The 16,756-nt window shown below is 44.4% G+C and overlaps 1 protein-coding gene across 1 annotated transcript in view; it reads left to right on the top strand.

Moving 5' to 3' along the window:
- The window catches only part of LOC122813583 (glucosidase 2 subunit beta-like), a 1,646,077-nt gene that overhangs the window by 565,041 nt on the left and 1,064,280 nt on the right, over positions 1–16,756 (top strand). Inside the window, exon 5 of the mRNA XM_044085989.1 lies at positions 2,863–2,932. Coding sequence (XP_043941924.1) covers positions 2,863–2,932 — 70 coding nt within the window. The remainder of the gene's footprint in view (positions 1–2,862; positions 2,933–16,756) is intronic.

The following is a 16,756-nucleotide window of genomic DNA, read 5'->3' as shown; positions in this document are numbered from 1 at the left end:
CAACACACTTTTAAAATTAGGCCCTCTCTTCATTCATAATACCCCATGTTTTAGAGATTATCTGATTAACTAAGTTACTGTCTACAGCAGAGGTTGTAATAAAAGCCTAAAATTCTCCTTTTGCACATTTATGCTTGTAGACATTGCATAATAATTAAAGGAGTAAGAATAGGTAAAAAATATTTATTACTTCTCTTAATAATCACCTCATCCATAAGGTTATCGGCAAACATTTTTGGATAACCTCTTATAAAGAATATAGATCTTATCAGCTCGCATTCTGAAAAAAGTCTTCAAAAAGAGATGTTATTTGCACCACCCTAACAAATCGGCCCTTCACAACTGCTTTATTTCTGTGATATAGGATGGGAGCTGGTGAAACAAAAACATTAGAATGTTTCCTATAGATTTTTGATTTATATATATATATATATATATATATATATATATATATATATATATATATATATATATATAATCTTATTGATTAAATCCTTTTGTAAAACCACATCCGAATATTTAATCTCCCTTTCCCCTATTTCATATGCAACTTTTAGAAAATCAATAGTGCCATTAATATAATCTAAGAACTGAACTATTAATCCTTTTTCTCTCTACCACACAATAAAAATGTTGTCTAGGTACCTAACATATACTTCACAAGCTTTAAACAACTCATGTTTAAATAGAAATCTGTCTTCCCATTCAAACATGACAGTGCTGGTTAACTATGAACCACAGGCGGAGCCTACAGCAGTTCCTTTCACTTGTGGATAAAAATGATTGTCAAATAAGATGTAGTTATTCGAAATTTCTAACATTTCTTCAAAAAGATTAATTTTATCTTGTGATAACCCTTTCTTAAAAAGATGTTCAGTGAACCACAATACCCCAATATCATGTGGGATCACGGAGTAAAGATCTTCAACATCAACTGTAAGAAAAGCAAAGTCATCACAATACTCCAAGTGACTACATTCCTTCAAAAAGTCCCACGAATCAGTACATATATGAGGTTCAGTAAAAACTTATCCTTTCAATTGAGAATCCAAACATTTACCCAAAGGTGCTGTAATAGAATTATGAGCTTCAATAATTGGATGCAAGGGAGGTCCTTGATGAGTTTAGTCGCCACCTGAATGAGCGCACAAGTTTCTTAAGGTTTGCTTGTGAATGCTCAGACTGTCAGATTAACATTTTAGATGTTTGTATCCACAAGGAAGAGAATGGAAGCTGCAACACTACTTTGCTTAGGAAAGGATGTTGGAGGAATAACATCCTTCACAGAATGAGCACGCATCCTGCACATACCTTTAAGAATGTCATGAAAGGCCAATTTATGAGAGCCTCTAGGCTGCACAGTAAAGAATCTGAAGTCCGTTGTGCTCTTTATCCAGTTTCTTCCAATTTAAATGACAGGGGAATATAGAGATTGAGAGAGAGATTTCGCTCTGAAGTATCTGACCTTAGATCAACAAGGCCTAAGCCCTGTTTTTCTAAGAGAATTATAAGTGAATCTAGCCATTCCATCGATCGGTCAGTGAACAGAGATAAAACGTGGGTTGCCTTGACATAATCTAGTAACATCAATAATGGTCTGTGATGTGATTGAGGCTTTGGTCTATTTTAAGGGCAGATGACACCATTGGTCAGATCATTGGTGATTTTACTCTTGTTTTGCTTCAAGAATTCTGTATGTATAAGGATGCAACTTTGTTATGACCCAAGATGTAAGGAACCATCTGTACATATAGATTTATGAGGAAAGGGACATTTCCCTGCCCTATGTGCAGTGGTTGCAGCTCTGTACCTGTGAATAAATGTTTTATATAGTGAACAACCAGGAAGAGATACTAACTGAAGTATGCTGATTGTGAGAGTTCTGATTTAATTTATCTATTTGCCAAAAATGTTATTTTTGCGTAGGGAAGACTAATCGAAACCTTAGAGTGGACTTTAGAGAATCTTTTTGATGTTCACAAATGTAAAGTCAATAATGCACTGGCTAAACATGTGGCTGAGTTTCTTAGACATTTATTTAAGTTTATGGTACTTCAGCTGCTCATTAGGTATCCAAAGAGTGTTAATGTCAAGAATTTCACTGAGAAGGCAGAGACTAGATGGATAGTGGAACTGTGATCTGATAAAGACTATAGTTTAAATGCCATGGTTCCTTTAAGACCTTTGCTGAAAGCCAGGGAATTAGTTTATTGACTAATTGTTTTTATCATGTAATTTGTTGGTTTTAGTACGTAAGTGTTTCTGCTTCACTGTTTTTAATTGTATTGGTCTGATGAAGAGCTTGTTGGTTTGAAAGCACTTGCCAAATATTAACTTTTATATTTTTAGCTGTGTTTAGTCAGATCTTCTTTTACTACTTTTTATATTGTACATTCGTGTTGATCTGACTTTAGGCTGCATCTGGTGCTTTTTAATTTCTCATTTCAGTAGGGAAACTGGTACTAGATCTGTTAATGAAAAATAGAAACTTTTTTGCAGCTTTAATCATAAACTCAGCAAAATATCAGAATGCCTCTTCCATCAGCTCTTTCCCTTCTAAGGTGATATGCTTTCATTATTGATTTCTCACTTTTTAATATAATCAGAAAAAGTTTATTCTAAATAACAATTCACTTTCAACTGTAAAACAGTAACAGGACTGCTCGTATAGTAGCACGTGCAGCTCACCCATGCTCTGCCATACTGTTTAATTCTTATTCAAAGTATAGGACATGACCAGATGCATAATTTAGGACTGCAGTTTGTTTTTCATATGTAGTACAGTGATGCTGTTTTAAATTTGTTTATATGCTATATTTTAGTTAATAAGCTGGCCACTAAGACTAATCCATTACTTTGCAGATGCTGAAGATGCCAGAGACAAATTCAAAATGGCAGAAAAAAATCTTGGGGAAACTGAGGCCGACATTAGGTACATTTATAAATTAACTTTTTCTTGACTTGTGCTTTGGATAGATACAATATCAAGATGAGATGAAAGAATACATCCATTAAGTGAACAAGCACTGTACCAGAATGTATGAATGAATCCATGAAGAGCAAGCACTGTATTTGCACCTGTGGGTTTATGGGTATGGATAATATATCATCAGTGGTAATTAGTGTACCCCCATCTGTGGGTTACAGACATGGACAGTATGCCACTGGGATTATCCTAATCAGGACCTTAATATGGCAATACTTTTGACTGTTTTGCTTACTAATTTTGAAAAATAGCTATATCTTAGTAAGTTCAAGGCCTTTTTTCATGTGTTAACCAGTAAGTGAAACTCCAGTTGTATTTGTACATTCACTATACTTTCTGAGATCTGATGACAGCAAATGCAGAATGAAAAGTCAATTTAAGATAACAGTCTAGTTTTATAGGTTCATATGTGTGTACTAGGCTAATGGCCCTGGGCCTTTACAAGCCTAGCCCATAGGATTACCCTGGCATCGTGCCACCCAACCTTAGTTCCCAGTGCCTCTGTCGAGTAAAACCACTGGAGTGATCCCTGGGGTGAATTTTTTATTTCCCATGCACTCATCAAGATTTTGCTTGTAAGAGGGTCAGTGAGATGCTCTGCTTGACATGTATGGGACAGTCTCTGGGTTTTGAACCTCTCTCCAGCATATTCTGTTTGTGGTAATGAGGTTGAGGTTTCTGGAGCATATGGCATGGAAGGATTGGGATTTCTTTAGATGTAGCATTTTTAACAGAGCTGGGTCAGACATGGCTTTGTAAGTCGAGCAGAGATTGCCTCTACGGCGATGTGAGACAGAGAATAGTTGGAGTGTTTTTAGTCTGTCCATATAGGACAACTGTTTAAGGCCTAGGATCCTCTTTGTGAGGTACTTTTGCAACTTCTCCAGTTGTTGCAGGTGTTTAGTGAGTTGCATGCCAAATGGGGCATTGTACTCAATGATTGGCCTAATGAGGGAAGAGTAGAGAGAATCAAACCTCTTTCTTCCTGGATGCAAAACCCTTAGAACTGAGGTGTGCCACATAGAAGGACTTTCTGACCACAGTGGCAGTGTGGTGGTCAAAAGAGAGGTTGCTGTCTACCTGTGTTCCCAGATCTCTTATAACGCCTTCAGTGTGGACTAACATCGATATGGTAATTCATGGGATCCGGGTTTTTCCCAAAGGGGATGACACATTTTTTGGCACTGAGCTTAAGGCCATGGTTCTGACACCAGTCGTTGGTCTCAGTGAGGCCTTTCTGTAGGATGTCAGCATCACTCGAGGAGTTAATAGTAAGCTCCCAACTTGCAATCGTCTGCAAACATTGTCAGCCAGAGTCCCTTCGTGTTGGCCAGGACTTCAGCGAAGAAGATACCAAACAGGAGAGGACCCAGGACCTAATCCTGTGGGACTTCACTCGTGACTGGTCGGCAGTCTGACTTGGAGTCAGCTACTTTCACACTGTGGGCTCTATCTGTGAGCCAGTTTGCAACCCACCTAGTGATACAGGGGTTGATGCCTAGCTTAGTGAGTTTTTCTATGATTCCTGAGTTGGGGAATGGTATCAAAGGCCTTGGCCAGATCAAGGTAGGCTGTATGAAACATCTTGCCTTCATCCACAACTCTGGTGACTGACTCGAAGAAGTTGACCAAGTTGAGCAGGCATGATCTACCCTTCACAAAACCAAACTGTGTGGGATCCATAGTTTGAAGATTCCCTATATCCCTGTTTATTATTTCCATGATGATGCGTTCCATAACTTTGCATATCGGACTCATCAGGCTAATGGGACTATAGTTCCCAGGGTCTGTAGTCGCACCTCCTTTGTGGATAGGGATGACTGTAGCAGTGCGCCATTTGGTTGGAACAAAGCCTGAGGTGAGGCTGTGATTGAACAGGGCACACAGGTGAAGTGCCAGTTGACTCTGTAGTTCATGTAGAACACAGCCAGGGATATTGTCATGTCCCATAGAAACTGTATTATTGGCCTTGGACAGTGCTGTTGTAATCTGTGCGGCAGTAATACTGGGTGCCTGGCAATCTTCTGGTATTGTGACTGGTCCCTTGGGGGGGTAAAGTTGGCATTGAGTCTGTCAGTCAGTATATTGGCAATATCTATTGGCTTGGTATAGGAGGTACCATTGTGCAGTAGCTCAGAGCAAATCTGGGTATTGCCATGGAGGTTCTTTGCATAACTGTAGAAGGCCTTGTGGTTGTCTTCACTATCTGCTGCAATTCTGTTTTCATAGCTAGCTTTAGAGGATTTGATGAGGAATCTCAACTTTTTGTTGAGGCTGATATGGGAGTTTTTCCAGTCTTCACTTTATTCTGCATCAGTTTCCTCCTCCTGTTATGGAGTTTGTTTATGGCAGGGGACCACCAGATTGGCTTCTTTTTTTGGAGGAGAGTATCTTGGTTCTGTTAGGTATGGTGAGAACCATGCATTTGTGTACGTGTTCGTACAGTCCATTGGTGTATGATTCGGTTGTCATGCAACTGATCTCCATTTGCTTGGGTGACGTGAAATTAGCCTCCTCTGGTTTTAGGACCCCAAAGTTAGCTTTGGAAAAGTTTTTCGTGGTGGTTACCTTTGTGGGGGTGGGAGGGATTTGGATTTCCAAGGTGATTAGTTTGTGGTCGGATCTAACCAGGGAAGAGTTGACAGTTGGTGTAGAGCAACAGTCACCCATGTTAGTAATGACCAGGTCAAGGATGTTGCTACCTCTAGTGGGGGTAAGAACGAGTTGGTCCAAGGGATTGGAATTAAAGAATTCCAGGAAACATTGGGCAAGTGTATTGGTACATGAGTAGTTTTACCAGTTAATGGAGGGGTAGTTGAATTCTCCCAGTATGAGAGTATTAGGTTGGACCCTCATATTCTCCAGGATACTTAGGAACGTGAAGTGTGAGTCTTGGGACATGGTTGGGGACCTATAGCAGGCTATGACCTGAATTGCTGTCTTACCCAATGTTAGCTGCACCTGAAGTATCTCAGATGCGTTATGGTGGGCTTCTATTGTGGAGGTGTGCGTATCCTTTGATTATGGAAACACCACTGCCTTTGGAGCTTTGGTCCAAGCACTGGGCGTGAAAGATGTGAAATGATTTATAGCCTGGTAGTGCAGGGGTGCTTTCTGCTGCATTGAACCAAGCCTCAGTTACGGCACAAATGTCGATGTTCTCCATTTTAAGGAGTGCTTTGAGCAAGTGAATTTTGAGATTAAGACTTCTAGCGTTGAGCAGCATGACCCTCAGATTGCATTTGTTTGTAGCTGTTATGGTGGTAATTTGGTCTTTGGAACACCACCTAAAAACGGCACTATAGGGGTGGCAAGAGCCCTTGGCCAGTATCCGGAAGTCCAGGGGTGACAGATGCAGGCTATCTCTGGCAAAGCATCGAGGTCTGTCAATCATGTCATCCCAGGCAGACAGATGCTGGATCCCCTTAGAATGACACCAGAAACGTAGCCAATTGTTGAAATCAATCATTTTCTGCTTGTACTGTGGTATCATTCTGGGTGATGGTAAGATACTGCACAGGGCTAGGGTCATACCCGCCTGGGCTACATAATCCGAGAACTCCTTCATGTCTCTTTTCATGTAGTCCAGGGAGGTACGTCTCAGGTCATTCACACTGACATGTACAATGACAGAGTCCTATTTGTACCTGTTGTTGAGGGACCTGAGTGCGTGCGTTATGTGGCTGATGCTGGCACCTGACAGGCAGCTGACTGTTACTTTCTCCTTATTCATCCTAGTGAGTGGGACATCAATGTGCCTCACTATCGAGTCACCTATGACTAGTGTGTGGGGCATGCTGTTTTGTTTTAGGGACTTTGGTTGAGTGGCATGCTGTTTAGGAGAGTTTTGTGTCTCGTGATTAGTGTTGTGTTGTGGTGGTCGAGTGCATTTCTGCATTGGAGGTCTCTTCTGTTTGGGTAGATTTTTCTTGAGAGCCTCCCTCAAAGGTGGGTGTGTGCTTTGTGTTTTTATGTGAAGGCAGTGCTGGTGTGTGTTCTGGATGGCTATGTGTTCCACGTGGTGTGGTGCAGTGCAAGTGTTGACCTTCTCCTCTGGCTTCCAGTTTGGACATATAAGTGCATCTCTCGCAAGTCTGAGTGTTGGGAGGTAAGAGGAGAGGGTTTTCCGTGTACATGAGGTAGTTGCTACATTGCCTCAGAATGCCCAGGTTCATCAGCTTAATAGGAGAATGCACAGGGAACTGACTTTTAGCATGCCTGGAGGGGTGGGTATTAATAATAAGTACTGGAGCTGTTTCCTTGTAGAACGTTCAGTGCTGGTAGCACTTTTGTGTGCTACAATAATTGCTCCAAGAAGTCTGGTAATGTGCTAGACTAATAAGCTAGTAAAAGTGCAGGAGAGGAGAGAAATAGTAAATCTAAGGGAAAAATTGAAGAGCAGACTTTGGCACCGCTCGGAAGTTTTTAAACGCTTTATCTTTTACTGTCATCATATTAAAGTAGGAAAATGTATTCATTTCTTCTGTAAAAATAGCCATTTAAGATACTATAGCTTGTGATGTAGAAAGGCAGTCATTTTTTGAGTTTGTGACCATTCATAATTTAGGAAGTGAATGTTGAGACATGTCACACTTGATAAGCTGTGATTTGGGACGTGAGATAAGAAGACATCAGGAATGTGTAAGTTTCTTAGATGATTTGTAGTGGTATAATAACATCTGTATTGGTATAATTGGAGAGCATTTGGTTAAGGAGTTATATTTGCCTTATTTGAGGAATTAATGTATGTATTTTATTTTACATTTGTTAACCCAATTGAAACGTAACAGTATTTAAGAGCAAGTCTTTAACAGCATAAAAATACTCATATTGATGGTAGACAAGTTAGGAAAACAAATTGGCATGAATGTGGCACAACTTCACAACATGAATACATGAGAGTTATAGCAGGTGTTGAAAAGCAGACATATGTATAATATGTAAGCAATGATACCCAATTGCCTCTACCCTGGTAGGTCAGTTATTTCCCTACAACATTATTGCAGTTGGCAAATGGCCTTTTGTTGACTTATTAATACATAGTTTTGCACTTTCTATAAGGTGTTTTTTTCCTGTTTGAAAAATGTAATCCAACGGGTTACTGAGACTATGGTGGGCATGGTGTCTGTGGGGTGTAGTATATAATTTAGTCACATGAAGCCCTTTCTTGGTCAGTTGCACTCTCTCTTTTGACGTACAACCCCACGTTTATTTGTATTTTGTAGAAGTAATTTTGTACTTTTAATGGCAAAATAGTAAACTCTAATTGTAAAAAAAAAAAAAAAAAAAATCATTCTTTGTAAATAATGTTACAAAGTTTGAATACAGTTAACATCCAGTTGTCAAGTGAACATGAACTATACAACAAGCATCACATATTTTAAATTCCAGATTGATTGCATTTTGTAGAAAACAGACATCTTTTATACAGCATTGTATTTATCTGAAAGACTAAGTTAAGTCCGTATATATTTATGAAGAAAAACAGTTGAAATGCTTTTGAGACTTGATAAGAAACATATATTATAACAGTTGTCTAAAAAATTAATCAAGTATTCAGACAAAGAATCTGGTATGAATGATGTTGTTAATATTGTGTGTTTTTAAAAAGACCGCAAAGTCTACATTAAGAAATAATACCTAGTTTTTTAAAAAATAATTGAAATTTAATTGATTGATCTGAAGTAGTTAACTTCATTTGTGCAGCAACCTATGGGAATCGGATCCAACCTCGGATCCAAGCCGGCAGTTTTCAACAGCTTTGGATCCGAGCTCCAAGCTCCTCCCCCTACCCATAATCCCCTGCCAACCGTGACTGACCTCAGATCTAGTTTGCCACGGTTATCCAACAGCAGCTTGATCTAGAGTTCCAGGCGTTAGAGACTTTTTTGTGAGAAAACATTTACCTTTTTCCTTCTCTTTTCTTCTGTTTTTGGTTGCGAGTGTTTCCAGGTCCCTTTTTATACAAAACCCTCTGTAGTTTAACTCTATATTTTTTGTCATTTACCTCCCCCTTCCTTCGTGGTTCCGTTAGGGTTGTGTGTGTGTGTTTGGGGCATAACATGTGTGGTTTCTCTTTAGTTAAAATGGCTGAGGTCCCAAAGCCGATCTTTTCTAAGTGCATCGAGTGTGGCCATAAGCTGTCCCCGGCGGAGGGCCACACTTGGTGTGTGTTGTGCCTTGGGGTTGAACACCTGTCTTCTGGTTGTTCCATCTGTGCGGCGTTCAACCCCAGGGCACTCAAGGACCGGAAGTCTAAGCTGATTCTGGCGGGTCTTCTGCCCCCGGATTCGGCGTCTACCTCCGGTCCTCCTGTGGCTCCCGCTGCGGCGGCTGCCGCTCCTGCTTCCCTCCCCCCGGCCGGGACTCAACCTCCCACCTTAGGCCCGGAGGAGAGGAAGGCCAGGAAAGAGAAAAGGAGGGAGAAGCACCACAAGCGGCGGGCCGAGGCCTCCGCTTCGCCCCCCCCCCCTGTCTAAGCGGTCTTCTCCCTCCAGGACTTCTGGGTCTCCTCCGTCTCGGATCCGGTCCCCCGTGCTTTTCACCGGGTCCTGAGGAGGAGGATCTCCTTCGAGGTCATCGAGGCGACACTCCCGTCCCACCTCGGTGGCCTCATGGAGATCAACCCGAAGTCTCACGGATGCAGATTTGGACCGGATGATGAGAAGATTCCTCCAGGCCCAACTGCAGATGGGAGTTCTCCTGCCCCCCCCCCCTCCGGGGGGGAGCTCGACCCCTGTTTTTGCCCCGATAGCTCCTTCTCTGTCCCGCTTCCCGGGCTCGGAGTCTTCAGAGCCGGGCAGCCTTGGAGCCAGGGGTGTTTCAAAACGCCGATAGTCTCAGGTACTTAGGCGCCGACACTTCCCTCTAGTCTGTCGGGTCCATTTTCTTCAGATCCGAGCTCTCGGAGCCGAGGGCTGAGCTTCGGATCCGGGGATATCAGTATGCCTTCGGCTCCGTCCAGTTCGGAGCATACTGGTCCGTCTGATCCGATCGCTTCGGCGCCGGCCCCGATCCGTCCGTCGGATCCAAGTGAGGGTCTGCTTTCGGATCCCAGAGAGAGCAGCTCTCCCTCGGCATTCGACGTGGTGGAGAGGGCCCTGTCGAGAGATTCCAGGCACCTGGCCCTTGCCACGGCTCCACCCCGCACTCCTTCTCTGTTGGGCCCGACTTCCATCACCCGGCCCCAGGTACAGCCTGCTCTGACATCCCAGGTCGTTCCTTTGGAACAAGACGTGGCTGGTGAGACCTCCTCGGACAGCTCCTCCGAGGAGGTTCCCCACAAGCGAAAGTGCAAAAGGGGGCACCTGGACTCCCCCGAGTCCTTGACTGAGGACACGGATTTGGAGGAGGGGGAAGGCTCCCCAAGATCACCCCCCGAAGATCTCATTTGGTGACATCATGGAGATGCTCAGGATAGGGGGGGTGGTCTGCCCCAAAGCCTACTTCATACGAATCCGTGTTCCTGGAGGCGTTTGAAGCAGGCCCGTCTACCTCTTGGGTGTCCCCTCCGGCCGACCCCCTGGTAGATTTGATTACTACCAGGGCGTGGAAGGAGTTGGACACTGTGGAGCCAGTCCCCAAGTGCCCGGACAAAATTCTTAGCCCACCCTCTGACAAGTCCCACTGGAGTAAGGGTCCCCCTGTAGATGCCATGTTGGTGGCTGCGGCCACCAAGAGGGAACTAGCTCAGGAGAGTCCCTCGGTTCATCCCCCGAGCAAGGACCGTTTAGGGAAGCGGGTCTTTAGTTTGGCTACCTTCTCTGTGAGGTCGCTGAGCTACATGGCACATGAGCTTCGACTGCAGCGGGACCTTATCAAAGAGTACGCTGCGTCGCCCCCCCCGAGTCCATGTCGGCGGAGGACAAGCGATTGCACTCCAACCGGATGGCCACTCTCCGATCCATATCAAACACCTCTATGCGGCTACTGTCCCATGCCATGGAGGGAGCCGCTAGAGCCAGCGGAGCGGGCCTTGTCATGAGGCATCAGGCCTGGCTCCGGCACTGTGATTTCGCTGAACCCTTCAAGGCGTCTTTTGCTAATGCCCCTTTCGATGGTTCTGCCTTTTTGGCAAAACTGTTCACGATACCTTGGTCCAGAGTGAGAAGGACGGGAAGAAGTCTGCCGTCGGAGTCCGCTTCTCTGCTCCCCAGAGGTCCTTCAGCAAGAACCCATCCTGCTCCGGACTCCCAGCCCTTACGCAGCAGAGGAGGGCAGGGTGGACGCCGCCCTAGAGGCAGAGGGGGCCCGCGGAACTTTGGATCCAGAGAACCCTTCTCGGACCAACCCACGCAACACCCCTGAGGGGTTGCCCAACTGCTCCACTCTGGAGGCAGTCGGGGGGCATTTCTCGAAGCACCTAGCAGCTTGGGAGTCTATCATGACAGACCGCTGGGTGCTTCACATTATATCCAGAGGATATCAGATTCCCTTTTCTCTTTACCCATGCAGCCCCAGATACCTCCCCGATGTCCCACCCGATCAGAGGGAGGCCGCAGCAACAGAAATCCAACAGTTGCTGGAAAAAAGAGCCATCCAACACATCCCCCCAGACCAGTGCGGGTCGGGGTTTTACTCCAGGTTCTTCTTGGTGCCAAAAAAGACGGGAAACTTAAGACCTATCCTCGACCTCTCCCCCCGAACCTGTCAGTAACCAAAGAGAAGATGTCCTTCATCTCACATTGCTGCAGTCCTTACACTTGGGTAGTCCGCTGTCCTCGGTCGGCCCGAATATCAAAGTATAAGGCTGACGTCGGTCAAGGCGCATTTGACTGACATCAGGACGTCAGGGTACAAATGCGCATGACCGACGTCATATCCTCAGTCTTTTTTGCCACATGGTCCGATGCAGAAGCAGCGTTGCAAGTGCCGTTGGCTCTGAAATTTTTCAATTCGGAGTTTCAGACCGAGTCAAAGTTGGCTAAGTACCCCGTTGGGGAATATTTTAGTTTTTTCTTGCCTCAGTGGTTTACCGGATGTCAGAAAAAGTGAATAACGGTATTTCTTGTGGGAAACAGATACCGCATAGAGATTATCATACTTTGTGTATTCCTTGTTTAGGGCCTGAGCACGACGTTGTTGGGTGTCGCTCTTGTGCTAGATTCAATAAGCGCACTATAAAGAGAAGGTTAGATTGTGCCAGGTTAGTCTTCGGGAAGCGGTGCAATTATAAAATGCCGTCGGATGCTCCGACGCCCGCTCCTTCGAAGAAGCGCAAGGACAAAGCAGTTAAGCCTAGGCTAGAAGAACCGTCCATACCGGACGCCGGTTCTTTAGAGGTGTCGGTGGAGCCGGTGGTTCCGCCAGAGGTTTCTTTGGAGTCCCAGGGAGTGACTTTGTTATTGCAGGATGTGGCCTCTCAGGAGGCAGGTCAGGCTGAAGGGGCTTCTCAAGTTACTGTACTCCCCTCCCTTCCTAGGGTGGTTAGGCCCTCTCCTTCTGTTTCCAAGGCTTCCCCCAGAGGCAGGCCAGGTTTAGCTTCAGTTGGTGTCACCCCTAGGTCTTCAGGAACTGTGCCCAAGAAGCATATGCTTAAAATGGCAGAAGATTTGATTACTTTGATTAGAGGTTCTTTGCCCCCTCCTGATAAGAGACCTAGGGTGGAACCTGAGCTAGGGAGTTTTGAGCAGGCTTCGGATGTTTCAGAGTCTTGGCTGAAGACTTGCAGGAGTATTCTCCTTATTCTGATTCTGATGTGGATGATTCTACTCCTTCTGCTTCTCCTCCTGAGGATTTTTTTTTTCAGAGACTCTTCATTCCATGAGGGAGCATTTTAAGTGGGAAGGTCAGGACTTCTCTGATTCCAGGAAAAGGCTTAGGGAATTTTTGTTTTTACCCCAGCATAGGCCTTTGGCTATACCTCCTGTTCTGGATGTGGTGGAAGATGTTTTTGCAGGGGCTTCTCTTAATCCTGATTCTTTGCCTCCTGCTCCTGTTAAACCGGATAGGTATTACAGGGTGCCTGAAGCTCATAAGTATTTTTTTAAGAGTCCTAGGGCAGACCCAGAAACTGTTAGTCAGGGGCCTAAAGGTGTTAAGGCTTCTGTTGTCAAAAATCCGGTTCCTCCAGATAAAGAGGCCAGGGCTTTGGATAGATGGGGAAAGAAAGTTTATACTTCCTCCACCCTAGCTATGAGGGCTTTGAATTGCCAGTTTCACATGTTGAAATACCAAAACTATCTCCTTTCACAATTGAAGTCTAAGGTAGATGCTCTGGCGGAAGGTATTGAGTGTAAAGAGTTACAAGATTTAGTACATGTTTCTGAACAGGTGGGTAAGCATTCTTTGCAATGTGGTTTTGATGCTGTACAGGCCTCGTCTAGGGTGGCTGCCACTGGGTCAGTTCTTCGCAGGCACGCCTGGCTGAGGGATCAGAATTTATCTGACCATGTTAAGACAAGGATTTTAGATGCTCCTTTACAATCTGATGTGTTGTTTGGTTCTCCTGTTGAGGCAGTCTTAAAGAAAATGGAAGACAAGGCTAAGTCTATGCAGACTGTTAAAGATTTTTTGCAGGTTCAACCTCCGAAGTTTAGTAGAAATTGGCCTACCAAGGGGTGGACGTATCCTTCTTATGATTCCCAGTCTAGGGGTAGGTCTAGACGTGGTAGGGGCAGAGCTCAGGGCTCTTTCAGGCCTAGAACAGGGAGTTCACCTGCACAGTCTTCGGGTGAGGGCAGGGGTCAGTCCTTTCGTAAACAGACCCAATGACTTACCTTTTCAGCTGCCAGAGCCTTCTCGTCTGGCAGCACCTTTGGGAGGAAGGTTGGCATTCTTCAAGGAAAATTGGAGTTTAATTACCCAAGACAGATGGGTATTGGATATCATACACCACGGTTACAGGTTTTATTTCCATACCTTGCCTCCTTTCAAAGGCATGCCAGACGTTCCTCCTCAGCAAAGAATAGAGGCTCACAAACAAATTTCTCTGTTACTTCAAATAGGGGCCATACAGCCGGTCCCTATGCCAGAAGTGGGCCTAGGATTTTATTCTCGCCTGTTCCTAGTACCAAAGAAAGGGAACACGTGGAGACCAATTTTGGATTTATCTACCCTCAACACTTATCTGGACATTCCCAAGTTCAAAATGTTGACGTTACAACAGCTTTTACCTCTGCTGGGCAAAGATCATTGGATGGTAACTTTGGATCTCAAGGAGGCTTACCTTCATGTTCCTATCAGACTGAGTTGCAGGAAGTATCTGCGTTTTGGCTGGGACTTCTCATTATCAGTTCTCTGCATTGCCCTTTGGCTTATCTACTGCGCCCAGAGTGTTCACGAAAGTTCTGGCTCCAGTGATAGCTTTCCTCAGGCTAAAAGGAATACAGATCTATCCTTATTTGGACGATTGCCTGATTCTGGCTCAAGGAAGGGACGAGCTTCTTCATAATTTGGAATATGTGATAGCAGTGCTAAGATGCCTGGGGTATTCTGTGAACGAAATAAAGTCCAGTCTAGTACCCTCTCAGGACATGTGCTTTCTGGGTGTAAGACTGAATACAGCATCCCAGATGGCCTTTTTGACCCCGGACAAACAAAAGAATCTTTCCCTTTACTTTCATCAATTGTCTCATCAGTCCAGGCTGACTGCAAGGACAGTCCTTCAAGCCTTGGGGTTCATGGCATCTTGTATTCTGGTGCTTCCCAATGCCAAACTGCATATGAGGAAGTTACAATGGTATCTCAAAATGTATGGACACAGCACTGCCAGGATCTGGACACTGTCATTCAAATAATACCTTGCATTCAAAAGGAATTGTTGTGGTGTGCTCAGGAATGTCACCTAAACAAGGGACTCTCTGTGACCCGGCCAGAGGCGAGTCAGATTCTAACGACAGATGCCTCAGACAAAGCTTGGGGAGCTCATCTGAATGGAAAGTGGATACAAGACAAGTGGCCTGCCAGACTACAACATCTACATATCAACCTGAAGGAGATGTTAGCAGTCCAGTTTGCATTAATAGCTTTCAAGGATTTACTTCTTCCAGGGCAGGTGTTGATTCTAACAGACAACACAACTGTCATGTGGTACATCAACAAGCAAGGGAGAACACATTCTTATCCTCTATGCAGGCAAGCAATGATTTTGTGGGAGACTGCTCTCAGTTTACAGCTAAATCTTCAGGCAAGGTTTCTGCCGGGAGCACAGAACTCCTTAGCAGATGTGTTGAGCAGACGAATTATGGATCCCCACGAGTGGAAATTGGATCCTCATGTATTTCAGAAATTGACAGTGTCATGGGGAACTCCAGACATAGATCTGTTCGCTTCTCCACTAAACCACCAGCTGCCAAAGTTTTGCACAAAAAGGTTTCATCCCACAGCTTGGAAAGTGGATGCTCTTTCTTTCAATTGGAGCAATCTTCATGTGTATGCCTTTCCACCTCTGCCTCTCCTCCCAAAGGTATTACTAAAGGCCAGAAGGGACAAGGCAAGGATGATTTTGATAGTTCCAGATTGGCCTCGACAGCATTGGTACCCATTACTGAGAAGCCTGGTATGGGAGCCTCCATGGCCTTTGCCTTCGATTCCACACCTGTTGTCTCAGGAGGACAGTCATTTGCTCAATGTCAAGCTTCACTCTCTTCATCTAACAGCCTGGCATATTCTGTTTTGAACCATAGTGGGTCTCAACTTCCACAGCAAGTTTTGAATGTTATTTTGGAAGCTAGAAGGCCTAGTACAAGGAAAGTGTACGCAGATAAATGGAAGAGATTTTTATTTTGGAGTGCAGCAAAGGATTTTGATGTTTCTGAGCCTAATTTAAGTGTGGCTCTTCAATATCTTACTGAGTTACTGGACAAAGGTTTGTCCTTCTCTTCTATTAAGGTTCATGCTGCAGCAATTTCGGCTCACTATGATTGTGACCCACCATTGTTTTCTCATCCTTTGTTCAAGCATTTTCTTAGAGGGCAAAGAATATAAGACCCCCACGGAGAGCTCCTACTCCTGCTTGGGATCTCAATTTTGTGTTGGAGAAACTTACTCTACAACCTTTTGAGCCTGCAGCTACTACCGAATTGAAATATTTATCATGGAAGACTGCTTTTTTGTTGGCCATTACCTCTGCAAGAAGGGTTTCTGAGTTGCAGGCCCTTATGGCGGTTGAGCCTTTCTTAATTTTCCATAAGGATAGGGTATCTTTACGTACTAATCCTTCCTTTATGCCTAAAGTGGTTTCTAGTGTGGCTTTAAACCAAACTATTCATTTGCCTACTTTTTATGCAAACCCCCAAAATAAAGGGGAAAAGATTTTGCACACTTTAGATGTACACAGGCAGTTGCGATATTATTTGGACAGAACTAAAGGGTTCAGGCAGTCTCAGCAGTTATTTGTTTCCTTTGCTTTGAGTTCTCAGGGCATGCCTGTGTCAAAACAAACTATTTCTAAGTGGATTGGGTTTTGCATTGCTTTCTGTTATTCCCATCATGGCAAGGAGATTCCAGCTGGGATTAGGCCTCATTCCACTAGGGCTACTGCCACTTGACAGCTTTTTAAGGGGTGGCAACTAAAGATATTTTGGAGGCAGCTACTTGGAGTTCAGTGCATACTTTCTCTAGGCATTATCACCTTCCACTTTATTCTAAATCTAGGGCTGGTTTTGCCACTGCTATTTTGCAGGGCATTTTGGCAGCTCCTTCTTCCTTATAGTTTTGCCATCCTCCCTTACCTCTGCTTTGGGATTCTACCCAAGTGTAAGGACTGCAGCAATGTGAGATGAAGAACATAGTACAGTTTTGTACCTACCATAAATGTAGATGTTCGAA

Source organism: Protopterus annectens, chromosome 10.part0, assembly GCF_019279795.1.
Source record: "Protopterus annectens isolate FY-2018-M chromosome 10.part0, PAN1.0, whole genome shotgun sequence".
Classification (NCBI taxonomy): domain Eukaryota; kingdom Metazoa; phylum Chordata; order Ceratodontiformes; family Protopteridae; genus Protopterus; species Protopterus annectens.
Note: the sequence above shows the minus strand (reverse complement) of the source record. Positions and strands in the feature narration are given on the sequence as shown.